The sequence below is a fragment of the Podarcis erhardii genome (assembly GCF_964252035.2).
Source record: "Podarcis erhardii genome assembly, chromosome: 3".
Classification (NCBI taxonomy): domain Eukaryota; kingdom Metazoa; phylum Chordata; class Lepidosauria; order Squamata; family Lacertidae; genus Podarcis; species Podarcis erhardii.
In genome coordinates, this window is record NC_138507.1 from 8,832,549 (window position 1) to 8,850,952 (window position 18,404).

Genomic DNA, 18,404 nt, shown 5'->3' on the forward strand with positions numbered 1-18,404 from the left:
GCATTCAAAGCAGCTACATTGCAATCATGAGTCCAGTTCAGAAATGGAAGGATCCTCGATACACATGTGGTGGCATCGCAAATGGGCAAAAAATTACTGGGAGATTATTTATGAAGAACTTAAGAAAATGTTTAAATTTACATTTCCCAAAAAACCTGAAGCATTTTTATTGGCTATTATAGGTGAGGAGTTACCAAAGGAAACTCACAGTCTGTTTTTATATGCAACAGCAACTGCAGGAATAGATTACGCAAAAAAAATGGAAAGAAGAGGTCATCCCAACAAAAGATCAATGGCTGTACAAATTGATAGAATTTTCAGAGCTTGCCACTATGACAGCTAAAATAAGAAATTTGGATGAGAGGAAAATAAAGGGTGAGTGGGAATATCTTCGTGAATATTTTAAAAGATGTGACATTAAAACTGCTTTGCAAGTAGGGATGAATTTTTGAACAACAGTTAACAAAAAAGAAAGAAAAAGAAGAAAAATGATAGGAGTATTGTAGGGAGGAACTAAATGAGTTGCAGGCAAATCTTGAATGCCGATATGGGATAAGTTGGGAAATCTACATGGGAAAATGTGAGACAAAAAACCTATGACGTATAAAGTGGAAATGGAAATGGAAAAGTGTATAAACAATTAAATCAAAAAAGGAATCATCAGGCCAGGACACAGACCTGTGTACAGTTCAGTGCTTGGCACTTTATTCGACAGACTGCCAGTTCAGCTTCAGTCAGTTAAAATATTGACATCTATGACGCTGAAGCTGCAGCATCTGTAGCTGCAGCAGCTTCAGCAGCTGCCACAGCTTCAGCAACATAATTCGAATAGCAGGTTGGCGAGCAGGCACTAAAAAGATAAGGAAGCCTAAGCCCATAGACATTCCTAAAAATGCGAGGGAACTGAAGGCCTTTTCCATACAAGGGTCCCGTGCAGCAATCGCAGGCTTTAAAGCTAAAATGTGGAGAGAGAGAGAGAGAGAGAGAAAAATGTTAGGTGTTCTTTACACTTAACCTACTGAGAAAAGAATGTACAGTAGGACTGGCCAATGTGGGGCTACAACCCTAGCTGCTCTAGCCAGCATGGCAAGGTACCAAGGATGATGGGAATTGTAGTCCAAAACATGTTGTCTACCTATAGAGCAGAGCTTGCGCTTGAAACCCATTAGAAATATTCTACTTTTATTAATAAGTAGCATTTAGATGGTGCCTGTGGTCTTGAACATTCAGAAACACTGAGTCGTGCCTGGCATTGAGGGGGCAGACGCCACACGTGCGATGTGCATGCACGTGTTGTCACACATGTTGCACGTGGCATGCATGGTCCATGTAGAGTCTTCTGACTGCACTGCCCAGGGTGACATTCTGCCAGGTCTCCTCTGTCCCCTCAAGATTTGGGGGACTGAGTCCTGTCCCGGCAGACATTGTGGGGGGCTGTAGAGGCCTCATCCCCATGGAGTTGGCGCACCTGTTCAAGACATTGCAGGTACCTTACCCCCACTTTATAAAGGGGATGCCAACCTTTTTGGACCAGTGGGTGCTATTCCAGCACAGGGCTGTGGGAATCCATAAGGAAACCTTTTTGGTCACATAGTTATTGCAGGGGTTGGGGACTGACTGATCTAAAGTTTCCCTTAAAGCCTGTGGTTGTGATGGAGGTCCCCGCCTTACTTACTTGAGCAATATCTCGTGAATGTCCCTTGGGATCTTGCGATACACTCTCCAAAGGTTGTGTTTGGCAAAACAAAAGGCGGCCATGTCAGTGAGTCGTTGTGGCTCAAGGCGGCAGATTTCATCCCAGAAGTAGACGTGCAAGAAGTTGTTTTCCACCTTAAGGCAGCTCAGCTTGAGCTTCAGCAGCCCGCAAGGCAAGACGTACAGTAGATTCCCTTCTACGTTCAGATATGTTAGGTTTCTAAAGGATCACAGACCAAAAGACATCCCACAGGTCACTTACATATGTCTCATCGACTTTACCAAGCAGTTGGCATCCTCAGCTGATTCCTCTGAGTCCAACCAGTCCCTGACAATGTGAGTGAGGGTAAAACTAGCCTACTGTACGAAGGTAAAAGTCACATTTGTTGCTCTACCCACTTTTGATTCTGGCTCTGCTCACCACAGGAATGTGGCCCCTAGAGCTTTGCCCAGAATGGAATGTGTCCCACTGCAATAAGAGCTGGTACAAGAGTTTGTGCTTTGAAAATCTGATCAGGAAACCCCAGACAGTTGACACTAAAACAGTAGAAATCAGTTGGAGACTGAAATATATACCTGAGTTTTCCAATTTCATTAGGGATGCATTCAAGTTCATTGTAGGAAACATCGAGGCCCTGCAGATTGGGCAATGAAAATAGCCTATAGAAAGAAAGCAAATACACACCATATCAAAGGCATATGAAACTCAGCACATCACTCACCTATTCAGCTGCTAATACATGCTGAGTAATTCAGGAGGCCTAAAATTGCCACAGAAAGCCTCATAAAACCAAGAGACTATTTTATTTGTCCTCCAATTTGTCACTATTGTAAAGACGGATTGTTTTGCACACAAAAAATGTGAGAAAGATTATAGTTCCTAGAAATGGGCAGTTGTTGTTTTTTTAAGTGGGGGAGCGGTAAACAAAAGCAAAGAGACTGGTGGCATCTCAAATAATTTTGTTATGGTGAAAGCTTTTGTGGACGATAGTCTACTTTAGGTGCAAATAGACTGATGCACGTGGTTACATGTGAAGAAGTGGACTTTAGTGTGGGAGATTTGAAGTCAAATGCGAGTCAGTATGTGAAGGGGTTAAGGAGCATAGAGAAGGGGGAGGTGTGAGGAGGTCGGAGAAATTAGGTATAGAAAAGAAGGTTTGAATTTATACTTGTTTTTGTTTTGTTGGTTTGTGTATGTTTTTATTGTTTTTTTGTGTTTATATGTCTTTATTTGAAATCTCAATAAATATCATTAAAAAAAAAAAAGGAGCATAGAGTTTTAAAAATTACTGGAGTAATCTCTGTGATGTCACAGAGTGCCCTAAGTGTGCTGGTGTTTATGAATCACACCGCTGTATTTTTCAGGTGATTTTTGTGCTTTTTGTGATATTAAAAGCACTACTACTGTACCCAGCTGGAAGAGTAGTCAGCAAATTGAAGGACATAACCAATAATTTAAGATTCTTCATTCGGCAGATATCTTCTGGGATGAATTTGATGGGGTTGTTTCGGAGCTTTAGCACTTCTAAGTGTTTAAGATAAAATACCTGTGGGATCAAAAAGAAAATTGAATGGGCAAATGCAATAAAATGAAGAAAACTGGGGGCAAAGCCAAGGCTGGGTGGTTGATCTTCTAAGTGGAGGGCAAAGGTATTGAGAGACTTTGAGAGTGATAGGGGAACAGACAGGTTAGGAGGAAAGATAAGTAACCTTGGGTTGCATGTCACAAATAAACTATGGTTCTTTGTGAACGCTCAGTATGCTGGGGCATGTTGATAAAATTGCAGGTACATAGCTTCTCTCCTGTTGCTGCTGCTGCCAGAAAATGAGCCAAGATGGGATTAGAACCCTCTCAGATAGCTGCCATCTCCCGTCAAACCACCACGTAATGCATGGAGCCATGTCTTCCCTGCTATTTGCATAAAAACAAGGCAGGATTTGGTTTGTTTGTTTGTTATGTCCCACAGTCACACTTACCTCAGTAGGAAAGAAGTACAAGTAGTTAAATGAGAGGTTAAGGTACAGCAAAAAGCCGGCCAAAGGTGAGAGGTCTGGAAGTTGAAACAGAAAAAATGCCTACAGAGAAAACATAGAAAGGTGGGGGGACCCACATGAGATTTATATTTTCTATAAATAATCTGCAGTAAGAAAGAACTGCTTTCTTACAGAAGTTTACAGCAGCAACGGGGAACAGGCTAATACATGTCTATTTCCATCCCTGGAAACCGCTGCATACATTGGATGGAACAGTTTTGGAGGTATCTGCAGCATATTCAATTCGAAATAATATACACCTATGCTTTAAAAGCTATGGTTTTCCCAGTAGTGATGTATGGAAGTGAGAGCTGGACCATAAAGAAGGCTGATCGCCGAAGAATTGATGCTTTTGAATTGTGGCGCTGGAGGAGACTCTTGAGAGTCCCATGGACTGCAAGAAGATCAAACCTATCCATTCTGAAGGAAATCAGTCCTGAGTGCTCACTGGAAGGACAGATTGTGAAGCTGAGACTCCAATACTTTGGCCACCTCATGAGAAGAGAAAACTCCCTGGAAAAGACCCTGATGTTGGGAAAGATGGAGGGCACAAGGAGAAGGGGACAGCAGAGGACGAGATGGTTGGACAGTGTTCTCTTTTTTTTAAATATAATATTTATTGAAGTTTCAAATAAAACAAATACACAAAAAGACAGAAAAAACACAAAGCAAGTATACTTTCAGTCCTTATTTTCTTATACTTTATTTCCCACGACTTCCTCTCGCCTCCCCTTCTTGTATTCCAATTCCAAATGTTAGTTCAACAAGTTCTTAAGTTTTTACCTTATTTCATTATTATATCAGTCCTTCTACTTAAACCCTTTTTTCCAAGGTCGACCCAGATTCCCTTCCACGAATTTCCCAATTTTATATCAATAGCAAACCAAAAATACAAAATAAGAAATATCAAAGAAAGTATTTATACAACCTTTGGATTGATCAAACCCCACCCTCCCTTTCCCGGTTTCGATCCCCAAACCAATGTCCAACAGTCCATATTCTATCAGCCTGGCGATCTCACATCAGAGGCTTTGAAGTCTCTCTCAGTTCCTCTTTGCCGGTTCTTTGGATAGTCCTTCATATTGAGGCCCGAGTCTCGGAGGAGCACAGTCCCAAAAAAGTTCATATTTCTTCCGGCCAGGCCTCCATGTTTGGAAAAATTCATGAATTTAAATGTCCCAAGCGCTCGAACATCCATCTTAATCAAATTTGTAATCCACAAGTCTTCAGGTCTCCATCTAAATAAGTCTCTCCATTCTTCCTTCTCCAATTCAAGCCAAATCTTCATCATCCAGTTCTTATTTTCCTTTGTGACCTTCCTGCCAGGCCTCTGGCCTTCCTTAACCTTCTGCAACATTATAACTCCTCCTTCCTTTCCCTCCAGATCCTCATATTTCTCTTCCACTTGTTCCACTTTCTCAGATTTGTCAAGTTTATTTCCCTGCTCAGCTACAAAGTCTTTTATTTCCGCTACAGGGGCTTTTGGTTCATAGACAAAGACTTGAGTCAAGTCCCTTCCATTTCCAGTAAATTTGTTTACTGTTTCATTCAGTCCCAGGACCCCTGTAGCCAAAATATTACTTTGTTCTTGAAGCTTTCCCAAGAGATAAAAAGTCTTGTTCAACTCAGTGAGTATTTTTCCACTTCCAGCCATTCTTGCAGTGTCCCAAAACTCCCTCTATAGGGATTGTGGATATTTACTATCCTTCTAATTCCAGTCCCAAAAACAAAATAGCTTATTTTCCGACAATTTATAACCAAAATGTAACAAATCCAACTGGCAAAGGCAGCAAAAACAATGTTACTCTGTATTCCTCAACTTTGACAGCTAATTTTGACAGCTGTCAAAGTCTTCTGTATCTTTCCAACCGGCTCTCTCGCTGATCACTCCCGGGTCCCGGGGGGTTGCGCAGCTCTCAAAATCCACTCTTATCCCCCAGCAAAATTACTTATACTGTCCAATCGTGAAATTAATAACTTTGTTCAGTTACAATAAAATATATTCTCTCGACCTTAGTTATTTAGTCCTTGCTTTAAGTTGTCTACAAGACGGGGAGATGGACTTCCTTTTTATATCTTCCCCGGTCATACCAAATTCCAAGAAAAAAATTCCTTTTTAAGTCCAATTTCTATATTACTCACGGGTTGTTGCTTTTTAGTCTGAATGTTCTCAGGAAAAAGTCAGTGCTCTCCGTCCATGGCATGCGGCTTCACTCAGCAGGGGAAGCAGAGGACTCTCAGCACCGCGCCGCTCCCCTCCCCCGTTCCGAAGCCTTTAAAAAGGCTCCTTCGCAGGTCGGGGGGGCGCAAATGGTGCCCGCCGAGTCACCAAGTCCACAGGCTTCTGCGCCTGTGGTTTCTAAGGGTCCCCACGTCGCTGGCGCAGCAGAACCCGATCCCTGCAGAGCCGATTCCCTCCGGAGCTCGGAGGGAATCCGCCATTAGACGTTGGCGCTAACCCGGAAGTCCGGTTGGACAGTGTTCTCGAAGCTACCAGCATGAGTTTGACTAAACTGCGGGAGGCAGTGGAAGACAGGAGTGCCTGGCGTGCTCTGGTCCATGGGGTCACGAAGAGTCGGACACGACTAAACGACTAAACAACAGCAACAATGCTTTAAAAGATATGCTGGAATGCAGCCTATGCGTGTACTATCTACCAGGGATTAGACCTTCCTGATCTGTGGAAACCATGTTCATGAACGATGTGATCATGCACATTTGACTACTCATATAGGGCCAACCCTGTTACTGAACGTAAAACGTTAGTCTGAAGTGGTTTCAGAGATAAGACAGGCACCCGTAGTCTTGCACACACTACTTCACACAGTCTCTATGATAGGGATGGGGACCGTTTAGCCCTCCAGATGTTGTTGGACTGCAGCTCCCTTCTGCCCTGAGCACTGATCTTTTTGGCAGGACTGATGGGATCTGGAGTTCGGCAACATCTGGACGGCGCCAGGTCCCCACCCCTGCTCTAGAGACTTGGGAGTTCTGTGTGAACAGCACTTTTACTCTCAGTCTTTCTATAAAGAACAGGGTAAAGAAGTATAGCAAATCACTCTGTAGCTCTGTGTAGCCTATAAGAGAACTATGGTGGTTTGTGGTTGATTGGGAAGACTTAGACCAGTGGCGTAGCGTGGGTTGTCAGCACCCGGGGGAAGGCAAGTAATTTGCGCCCCCTAACCCATGGATTTGCGCCCCCTAACCCATGGATTTGCGCCCCCTAACCCGTGGATTTGCGCCCCCTAACCCTAACCCCCAGATGTTGCGCCTGGTGCGGCCGGCCCCCCCTGCACCCCCCACGCTACGCCACTGACTTAGACTCAAATCCTCAGTGTACCATAGAGCTCCCAGGGTGACCTTTGGCTTAACTTCTCTTGGACTGTTACGGTGATAAAATGGAAATCCCATTGGAGGCCCCAGTAAGTGCCTCAGAGAATAGACTGTCAAATGCAACACAGCCACACTTTTAGGGAAATTACCTTAAGACTAAGCCCAGTTCTTCTATGCATTAGGCAAGAGAGTACTGCCATGTAAGCTGCTGACATCGATTCAGTCTCTTCCTCTTCTAGATTTAATTTCGGCTCGCTTCCCATACCGGAGATAAGTGAGTCATCATAATCCAGCTCGGGTTCATAATCTAGCTCAGGTTCTATGTCTGGAATAAATCTCGCTCCTGCATATGTGGTGGGAATGCAAAATGGTTAACAAATTTTGGTCCTGGGTGTTTAATATCAAATATCATTGGACAAAACATGTTTCTGGCTCCTCTTTGGCTCTTCTCTCTTTAGATAATGATGTCAACCCCTCAGTCATGTGCAAAAACATAGCCTTAATGTTACTAGTGGCTGCCAGATTAGTTATTGCTCGTTATTGAAAGTCTCCTTACACTTTAATGTGTAAGACATGGTTCAGCAATGAATGAATTTATTATTTCGGTCACAGACCAGTTCCAGCTCACATACAATATCAAGGAAGTCATAAAACACGATTGGGATGCATTTGATGGTTCAGCAATGTCTGAAACACCACTTTGTCAAAACACTTGACCAGAGTGTGGTCTAAGGAAAGGCTAAATCTCAGAATTCTGATGCAGATTCGTTTACCTTCTTTGAACATATTGACAGGGAAGGATCTTCCCATAACCCTCTAGCTCAGGGGTCAGCAAGGTTTATCTTGCCTGGGCTGGATTGGACCCACGGAGATCCCTTTGTGGGCCGGATTGCACGCCGCCTGTGATTTTCGGCATCTGCACTGACGCGATTTTCAGCATCTGTACGTGTGTAGACGCAGTTTCTGGTGCTGTGGAAGCGAGTTGCCACGTTGCACTGCGCCAGTTTAGTGCAGTGTGTGAGCGGGCAGCTCGGTTCGGGGACAACTTGTGGGCCGGTCAAATGACCTCCATGGGCCGCTTCTGGCCCATGGGCCTTAGGTTGGTGACCCCTGCTCTAGCTTCTCAATCTTCATTATAGTTGGAGTATTTAAATATCTGATATTCAGTGAATCAAGATTGGAATTTGGTATACAAATTCAATTGAAAAAAAGAGAATGCAGTAAACATTGTGCAGGTTGTTAAGTGCGAAGGACAGTAAAAAGGTAAAGGAACCCCTGACCATTAGGTCCAGTCGTGACCAACTCTGGGGTTGCGGCGCTCATCTCGCTTTATTGGCCAAGGGAGCCGGCATACAGCTTCCGGGTCATGTGGCCAGCATGACTAAGCCGCTTCTGGCAAACTAGAGCAGCGCACAGAAACGCTGTTTACCTTCCCGCCGGAGTGGTACCTATTTATCTTCTTGCACTTTGATGTGTGGCATTTGGTACTAATCAGCTGCAAAGCAATGTATGTGCTAACACCCCATTCATGAGATGTAGATGTACAGCATTGACTAGGGATGCGGATGGCGCTGTGATCTAAACCACCAAGCCTCTTGGGCTTGCTGATCAGAAGGTCGGCGGTTTGAATCCCTGCGACAGAGTGAGCTGCCGTTGCTCGGTCCCAGCTCCTGCCAACCTAGCAGTTTGAAAGCACGCCAAAAAGTGCAAGTAAATAAATAGGTACTGCTCCGGCGGGAAGGTAAATGGCATTTCTGTGTGCTGCTCTGGTTTCGGTGCTCCGTTGCGCCAGAAGCGGCTTAGTCATGCTGGCCCCATGACCCAGAAAAACTGCCTGCAGACAAACGCCGGCTCCCTTGGCCTGTAAAGCGAGATTAGTGCCACAAACCCAGAGTCGTCTGCGACTGGACTTAACTGTCAGGGGTCCTTTACCTTTACCTTTTTACAGGATTGACTAAACAGTAAGGCATGTTTTGGGGTTCAGTCTCATCACGATTAGACTTGTGCACCCACTCCATCATGTCCTCAATGCTTGGTTCTGCCACTGTCAGTCTATTGTGGTGAAGGATCTGAAGCAGGGAGCCTGCTCTACATATGAAAGCTCCCTGCAGGATTTCTAGCAGATCTCACTGGAAGGACAGATCCTGAAGCTCAGACTCCAATATTTTGGCCTCCTCATGAGAAGAGAAGACTCCCTGGAAAAGACCCTGATGTTGGGAAAGATGGAGGGCAAAGGAGAAGGGGAAGACAGGGGACGAGATGGTGGGACAGTGTTCTCGAAGCTACCAGCATGAGTTTGACCAAACTGCGGGAGGCAGTGGAAGACAGGAGTGCCTGGCATGCTCTGGTCCAGGGGGTCACGAAGAGTCAGACACGACTAAACAACAACAACAAACCACTCCAACAACTGAGGCACAGCAGCACCAGGCAAGGGGAAAGTGGCCAAGGTGTGATTTCCTAATCATGTGAGAGACTGAATTAGAGATGCACAAATTCTGGGCATTTTGAAGCCATTGTTCTCATCCTGGGTTTCCCCTCAGGGGAAAAACATGTGGAAATTTGGAAAGGAACTGAAATATACGGAAAACTTACTTTCTTACCAAACTTCATTATTTTAATGCTTTAGCAACATAAAGCTCATGATTTATTTAATACATCATTATCATTTATCATTAATACAATTGTGTATGCTATGTTTAATGAAATAAATATGCAGAACGTAAGCCGGCGAGTATGGTTGTGGATGCCCCGGCTTAGTAGAAAAAAGTATTATGTTTTTACAGAGGGCTTGTGATGGAAAGTTTACTTCCCTACTAATTGGATTGCCCAGAATATTCACCCCCAAATTAAATATTTGCATCTCACATTACATAGGAATGCAAGGACACACAGCATATATTTGAAAGCAGCTTATATGCTAGATGGCAGATAACTCTGTCTTGTTTGCAGCAGCAGCAGTTGCAGCCTTTAGTAAAATGCTTGTAGATTCTGAACTAGTGAATTGTCATGATGTTTAAAATTTGATTAAGACAGCTCACCATAGCTGTCAACCTTCCCTTTTTTTGCTGGAAATTCCCTTATTCTAGCGCCGTTTCCCGCTGCTTCCTACTGCTATCCCGGATTGTTAGATATCCCGTAGACTGTCCCCAGGACAGGTGAGGCTGCTGATCCCTTATTTTCGAGGCTGCTGATCCCTTATTTTCAAACCTGAAAGTTGACAGCTATGCACTGATCACTTCTATCATCAATTGTTTCCAGTAAAGCTTGTTTATTACCTTATTTTATATTTGTGTGTGTGCTGCATCAAGGCTTTTAGATGAATAACAGTAACGGTTATTTTTAAAGGACACACACACACATACGCACGAGTATATAAAAATGGTTTCTACCTGCATAAGTCACTCTTTTCTTTTTTTTCTGTTTTACCTCCTCAATAATCAATTCTTTTTCCTCTGCAGGGAGAGACAGTCTTTCTTCCAGTCTTTCCCCCAGTCTTTCTCCCAGTCTCTCCGCCAGTCTGTCCTCCAGTAACCTTTCTGAAAAACATCGTGAGTCAAGTTAGAGTGGATTCCGTTTATATGGAGATAAATATCTTCAGATCTTCCCTTGCAAAACAACAATGTCTCTTGGGATGTGTGTGTTGGTTGTTGTTTAGGCTTTTAAAACACTTGGGGGTGGACTTCAGTGTTGCACTATTACAAATGTTCTGTCTGGTTCCCACATGGAATCATCCCCCCTACCACATGCTGTTCTGGGGTCTATCTTTAGGAAGCTTGGGTGGGGGGCAAACTCTATTATGGCGCAAGTGGAAGCCCTTGTCCAAGATTTCTGCTAATGGGAGTTCCTAAGCTGAATCCCATATCCTCCAACATTCCTCCAATGAAAATAGGGACATCCTAGTTAAAGGTTAGGTCCAGTTGTGGCCGACTCTGGGGTTGCGGTGCTCATCTTGCTTTACAGGCCGAGGGAGCTAGTGTACAGCTTCCGGGTCATGTGGCCAGCATGACTAAGCCGCTTATCTACCTATTTATCTACTTGCACTTTGACGTGCTTTCAAACTGTTAGGTTGGCAGGAGCAGGGACCGAGCAACGGGAGCTCACCCTGTTGCGGGGATTCAAACCGCTGTCCCTCTGATCGGCAAGTCCTAGGCTCTGTGGTTTAACCCACAGCGCCACCCGCGTCCCGTACATTTATGTACATTTATTTTATACATATAAGACCTTAGAATTCCTATAACAGACATCTTATGGAAAAGCAGGACATTTGGGGATCAAATCAGAAACTGGGACATCTTCTGTAAATCCAGGACTGTCCCTGGAAAATAGGGACACTTGGAAGGTCTGAAATCCTGCTCTTTGTGTACCAAACTGAATGTAGGTACCCTGCTATATTCTGCTACAGGGCAGGTTAATTTAAATCATCAGGAAAGAAGATTGAGGACTCAGCTATAACATTTTAAGTGCATTTTAAGTGCATTATACAAATGTGACACTAGATGGCACTGGTGAGCGCACAGTTTTTTAAAAAGCATTTTCAAAGCATTTTTTATATCTGTGTAGATCCAGCCTAATATTATATTGACTGTTCGCAGAGAATCCTCAGAGCACTAATACTTTTACTTCAGTGGAACAGTTGCTACAAGAGCTCAGACACCCTTCTCATCAGAGCTTATCTATTATAATTGGTATTATTATTAATTAGATTTATGTACTGCCTATCATCATAAGAGTTCAGGGCGGTTCACAGAATAAAATACAGGATAAAGGTAAAGGTAAAGGTACCCCTGCCCGTCAGGGCCAGTCGTGACCGACTCTAGGGTTGCACACTCATCTCGCTCAAGAGGCCGGGAGCCGGCGCTGTCCGAAGACACTTCCGGGTCAAGTGGCCAGCGTGACGAAGCTGCATCTGGTGAGCCAGCACCAGCGCCGCACACGGAAACGCCGTTTACCTTCCCGCTATAAAGCGGTCCCTATTTATCTACTTAGGGGTGCTTTCGAATCGCTAGGTTGGCAGGAGCTGGGACCGAACAACGGGAGCTCACTCCGTCGCGGGGATTCGAACCGCCGACCTTACGATCAGCAAGTCCTAGGCACTGAGGTTTTTACCCACAGTGCCACCCGCGTCCCTAAAATACAGGATAAAAAGAAGTAAATAAGTAAATCAAACCAGCAAAACAATAACCCCCCTTCCTTCATCCTGATTTCCACACCTACTTTCCTTACACCCTTCTGTTCCACCAAACTCTTGGTACAGACTTGCGACTATGTCTCCCTGCCCTTGCAGACTCTGATTCCAATGTCTCTAATTTTTTTGTTCCTTTCCTATTTGCTATAAGTGTGAGCCCCCCCCTTTGTTTTGATGCTGCCTTAAAAGCGCAGCACCCTCTTATCTCTACCCCCTTCAACAGCTCATTTTTCAAGCAGGACGGAAAGCGTTCTGACAATTCATCTTCTCCTCTTTGCTCTCTGGCTGCTCTCAGTTTTCCTCTTTCTGATTCCCCATCAAGCAGATTTATGGGTCCCATGGGGATAGGAGAAGGTGGGGAAATTCCACTGTGCCGCTAAAAGTCCTGGCATGCCTTCGGCTGAGCATTTCTGCTTTATCTCTGCACATTTTGAGGAGTGGCATGACCTCCGACCTGGACTGGTTTATTGCTGGTGGAGTTTCTTCCACGGATTTACAGAAGTGTGAAACTATCTCTGATTCCTTTTCACAACTGATTTACATCACTGATCCTAAAATCAAGTTTCCCCCCTGGCACGTTACACCATTGTTTTACGAAAGCGCATGCTATAGTCGCTAAAAATGTTGATTTACAATTAAACAGACAACCTATGATTACGTACTTAAAAATGTTTGCTTTTACCATTCCAGAAAGTCCCATTTTGAACCTAATGGGATTTACGGTACTTTCCAGACTCCTTAGGGCTGCACTGTAAGAAATCTCCAAGTAGATCTCTTACACACCTAATTGATTAGAGTTTTCATTACTACAACAAGCTTGTATCGTTCGTTACCATGCTGAAAAACAGCAGAGTTTTGTGCTAAAATGCAGTCTCAATTGTGTGAGGGAAAGATTTAAACAGATATATATATATAGACTAAGTGGCAGATTTGAAGACCCTGAAAGTCCTGATCAAATCCAACGTAAGCGTGAAAATGTGCAGAGTTTTCCTTTTCACTTTTTTAAAAAAAATATCAATTCTGACATTCTCTTAGAGTAAAATTCAGTGTTGCCACTCAAATTTTCAGCTATGCATTGGAGAACTGAAACAGACCTTTGGGGATGGCATTAATTGAAAACAGCAGAGAAAGAATATGCAGAAATGTGAGTGTGTAAAACAAGCCAGAATTCATAAAACTGTAGCATACAGTACTGTACCTAATTCCATTTGTCTCTCAGATTTTCTTGGTGGTTCAGGAAAAGGCAGATCTGCATTTGTAAGAAGTATAGTATGGACTTCCCTTGGGCCTCTTCTTTCCCTAGCAAACAGCTCATTCGTCAGTGCTTCATAGTTAAGGCGGGAAATAATTGGCCTTGTCGTTTCAATGTCCAAGCATTTTACATGAAGAGTGGCGACTATAGCCAGACCTTTCAATATAAAATCTCTTCGTAAAAGCAGCCGGTAATCTCCTAAAAATGGCATTTGCATCCTTAAGGGTACACGACGTTTTTGCAATGGGAAGCTAGGAGGACCACTAGGGTGTGAGGGAATAATAAAGGTTCTCTCGATATTCGCTGGAACTTGGATTTCAGAACCAAAGTCTGGAAAACTCAAACAAATTGCTTGGCTCTTCTCAGGCAAATGAAGCTGGCCATAATCAGCGCCATGTTTTCCTTTGAATTTTGTATCTTCCTCATGAGCACCTGTAATGAAATAGGACAGTTGTACACGAAAAGAAAACTCAGGCTATTTAAAGTGCAAACTAATGTTTCCTAAATAGAATTAACTCAGCCTTGGGTGTGGAGAGGGAATTTTGCTTCCTTATTAAAAAAAGACAGTAATTTGCAATGCCTTTTGAAGAAGTGAAAAGCAGGGCTGGCCCAAGACATTTTGCTGCCTGAGGCAAACCAGAAAATGGCACTCTCTGGGAAATTGCAGTTTGTTAAGAGTGCTGGGTTAAAGCATAGATAGGGAATATCAGGCTCAGGGCCCAAATGCAACCGTCTAGGCCTCTGTCGGGGCTCAAGCCACTGTCTTCAGTCCTGCTTTTATATCCTCCAACATCTGGCTGATCCAAATTGGGACACTTAATTTTTTCGGTTCCAAGCTGTCACAGGAGCTGTCAAGCTTGGACCAGAGCATGAGACCAGAAAACAAACATTTTTATTTTTGTCCAGTGCTGTGGTGCAAGACCAGAAAATGAGCACTTTTGGGTTGAGTGCTCTGGCTAACTTGCTGAACCCAAAAATGGGCCATTCCAGCCATTCCAGGGATAGCTTCTGTAATTCCGGGATATCCCACTTAAATCGGGACAGTTGAACGGTATGTGCTTTGTGCGTTCCTTGAGTGTTTTTGGAGAGAAGGTACTATAGTGGTGAGAGAACTCTCTTATCAGACACCCCTCCATACTAAGGAATGAGCCCCACTGATCACAGTGGACTCATTCTTGGCATAGATGCCTAGAAGAGCGCTGCCCAAGTTTCAAGTTGTAAACCATTGAATAAAAAGTAAAGGGACCCCTGACATTAGGTCCAGTAGTGGCCGACTCTGGGGTTGCGGCGCTCATCTCGCTTTATTGGCCGAGGGAGCCGGCGTACAGCTTCCGGGTCATGTGGCCAGCATGACTAAGCCACTACTGACGAACCAGAGCAGCGCACGGAAACGCCATTTACTTTCCCGCCGGAGTGGTACCTATTTATCTACTTGCACTTTGACGTGCTTTTGAACTGCTAGGTTGGCAGGAGCAGGGACTGAGCAACGGGAGCTCACCCCGTCGCAGGGATTTGAACTGCCGACCTTCTGATTGGCAAGTCCTAGGCTCTGTGGTTTAACCCACAGCGCCACCCGCGTCCATCAAACCATTGAATAGACCATGGCTAATCAATGGTATGCCCAATCCCAGGTTACCCATTGGGCCACATTACCTTTTTGGCCTTTTCTGCTTGGTCCAGCCCGTTCAGTCTTCCCCTTTGGGGACAAAGGTCTCCGAAGCAGCTTAGGTTCAGACATGGACCTGGATTTATAATCCTGTTGTAAAACTACGTGAGAAACGTGAGTGTACTTTGTTCTTAAAAATGAGAGTGCAGAGACACAAAAGCTTAGTTTTCTTCAAACATTCTGTACTCAGTACCCCTCCAAATTTTCTTCCTTATAGGAGACATGTCCACAACTTTCAACCTAGCACCAAATTATTATTATTATTATTTTTAAAAAAACACCTTAGCATCAACTATCTGATGTGTGGACATTCTTTGATGCAGCTGCATCCACATCCCTGCAGCACTTGCGCAGAAAAATTGTGGTGAAACTTTAGATTGGTTTAAAATAATTGATTTTCCATCCCTCTCTCTCTGTGTGAGAGAATGTAAAATCATCAAACATGAGAGTTGGAAGGGATCCTGCCCACAGCTGCCCCTGGGTGGACTCGAACCACCAATCTTCTAGTTAACAGCCAGATGTGCTGATCCCTTGTGCCACTGGTGTTTTCATTCCTCCACCCTGAACTGGCAGGATATGTCCCCCAATTTCATTCTTCCGGTGTGAACAACCATTCTATCCTTTAGAAGTAACCCCAGAGCGTGCAGCATGGAAGTTACATTGACAAATATATTGTTCAATGCTTTGAACTGCAACTGCAAACTTGTTACCTTCTTTTTTTAAAAAAAATCCCTGCAGCAGTTGCACATCTTATTGTAGGCATGCCAGTTCCATTTTACTGTAGTGTCAGCTGATGACATCGCTCCCCAAATCAACACAGATTGTGGAAACGTCACACTGGACTTCAAGCATCTGGCATTGTGTGCCTCCCCATTCTTCCTCCAGACTCTGGGTCCTTGGTTTCCAAATGAGATGCAAAAGCTGCTCTCATCAGAAAAGAGATTTGTGGAGCCATGTCATCAGCTGATGTTGATCCACTGTGCTTCATTAAGTCCAGGGTCAACGCAGCCGTCTACCAGGAGATTTTGAAGCACTTCATGCTTCCTTCCGCAGACGATGTTTATGGGGATGTTGACTTCATTTTCCAGCAGGACTTCGGCACCTGCCCCAAAAGTACCAAAACCTGGTTCAATGCCCATGGGATTACTGTGCTTGATTGGCCAGCAAACTCGCCTGACCTGAACCCCATAGAGAATCTATGGGGCACTGCCAAGAGAAAGATGAGACACATGAGACCGAGCAATGCAGAAGAGCTGAAGGCTGCTATTGAAGCATCCTGGTCTTCCATAACACCTCAGCAGTGCCACAGGCTGATAGCATCCATGTCACGCCGCATTGAGGCAGTAATTGACGCAAAAGGGGCCCAAACCAAGTACTAAGTACATATGCATGCTTCTACTTCTCAGAGGTCCAATATTGCTCTATTTGCAGTCCTTGTTTTGCTGATTTCATTTAATATTCTAATTTTCTGAGATTGTTAATTTGGGGTTTTCATCAGCTGTACGCCATGATCATCACAATTATAACAAATAAAGGCTTGACATATCTAGCTTTGCATGTCATGAGTCTATCTCATATATTAGTTTTACCTTTTATCCTTAGCTCCCTTAGTTCAGGATTAATTAATGGACCAAAGGATGTAATTTGAAAATGAAATGGGCTGATTGTCACAGCTGGTCCTTCCAGCAGCTTGTGTTTGCAAGTTTTGCAGTGAGAAGATTGTAATGTTTGCATATGCTTGGAGAGGACTCTAGATTCCCTGTTGCTCGAATTAGTAGCTCATCACAGATGCTAAGTGCAGGTTAGCTTTTATATATCCATCTATTTCAGAGCACATAAAAAACCCTGATGCTGGGAAAGATGGAGGGCACAAGGAGAAGGGGACGACAGAGGATGAGATGGTTGGACAGTGTTCTCGAAGCTACCAGCATGAGTTTGACCAAACTGCGGGAGGCAGTGGAAGACAGGAGTGCCTGGCGTGCTCTGGTCCATGGGGTCACGAAGAGTCGGTTCACAACTAAACGACTAAACAACAACAATTTCAGAGCACATACCCATCCGAAGAAAATCCATTCAAGTTTTGAGGCAGTTCTGCTGAGAAACGCTTCTGTACATGTGTACATTTAGATGTGCCTAGTAGGTTCCTTATGTTTAGTGTGTGTCTGTAAAACAGCAATATGTTACCTGTGGTTCTTCAGCTGCCACTGGACTCCAATTCCCAGCAGCCTCAGCAAGCATGACTAGTGGCCAGAGATTATGTAGTCCAATGTCATCTGAAAGGCCATAAGTTCTCCATTCAGGCTCTGTAAAGGCTGCTTGGCAGGCTGATATTCAGAATAATTAATGTGGTTACAAATTCTCATTTTTTTTTATTGTGCATGGTGGTCAACCAATGTGTCAGTCAACTCATAATAATTTGCCCTAAGTTGATATTGTACATCAACCTACAGCTGGCTGAAAACTGCCTCATAATGCTACCTTGCCTTAGGAAGCCTATACAACTAGTCTCTGCTTTTTGTGGTGATGGAAAAAAGCAGAGACATCATCTTGCCGATCAAGGTCCGTATAGTTCAAGCTATGGTTTTCCCAGTAGTGATGTATTGAAGTGAGAGCTGGACCATCAAGAAGGCTGATCGCCGAATAATTGATGCTTTTGAATTATGGTGCTGGAGGAGACTCTAGAGAGTCCCATGGACTGCAAGGAGATCAAACCTGTCCATTCTTAAGGAAATCAGCCCTGAGTGCTCACTGGAAGGACAGATCCTGAAGCTGAGACTCCAATACTTTGGCCCCCTCATGAGAAGAGAAGACCCCCTGGAAAAGGGAAAGATGTTGGGAAAGATGGAGGGCACAAGGAAAAGGGGACGACAGAGGACGAGATGGTTGGACAGTGTTCTCGAAGCTACCAGCTGGAGTCTGACCAAACTGCGGGAGGCAGTGGAAGACAGGAGTGCCTGGCATGCTCTGGTCCAGGGGGTCACGAAGAGTCGGACATGACTAAACAACAACAACAACAACAACAACTAGTCTGTTTCAAGCTTTTCCAACTGTAAGAATAGTAACTTACACAGCTGCTCATATAATTAATAACTTGTTAATGACCTCTCGGCTGCCATTTTGTTTTTCCTACCATGGCCAAGACATAGATGTTTTGCTGGACTCACTGGACCTGTCAGAGACACCACCTGAGGAAGCTCATTTGGCATCCTTGGAGACGAGTCCTAACAAACAAGCTGGGA

General features: G+C 44.2%; 1 protein-coding gene across 4 annotated transcripts; it reads right to left on the bottom strand.

Moving 5' to 3' along the window:
- Positions 1-683: 683 nt before the first annotated feature.
- LRRC63 (leucine rich repeat containing 63) lies at positions 684-18,393 on the bottom strand. Of its 4 annotated transcripts, none has more exons than XM_081855578.1 (10): positions 18,296-18,393; positions 15,153-15,266; positions 13,446-13,931; positions 10,452-10,598; positions 7,212-7,405; positions 3,673-3,771; positions 3,106-3,242; positions 2,272-2,355; positions 1,676-1,915; positions 684-955 (listed from the first exon to the last, which is right to left on the bottom strand). In XM_081855578.1, exons 1-10 carry the CDS (start codon positions 18,369-18,371, stop codon positions 754-756), a joined length of 1,779 nt encoding a protein of 592 aa, XP_081711704.1. In that variant the 5' UTR covers positions 18,372-18,393; the 3' UTR covers positions 684-753. The 4 variants fall into 4 exon arrangements, with proteins under 4 accessions (XP_081711704.1, XP_081711705.1, XP_081711706.1 ...); XM_081855579.1 differs by having other exon boundaries at positions 18,233-18,374; XM_081855580.1 differs by having other exon boundaries at positions 15,153-15,405; positions 18,233-18,374.
- Between the last annotated feature and the right edge of the window lie 11 nt (positions 18,394-18,404).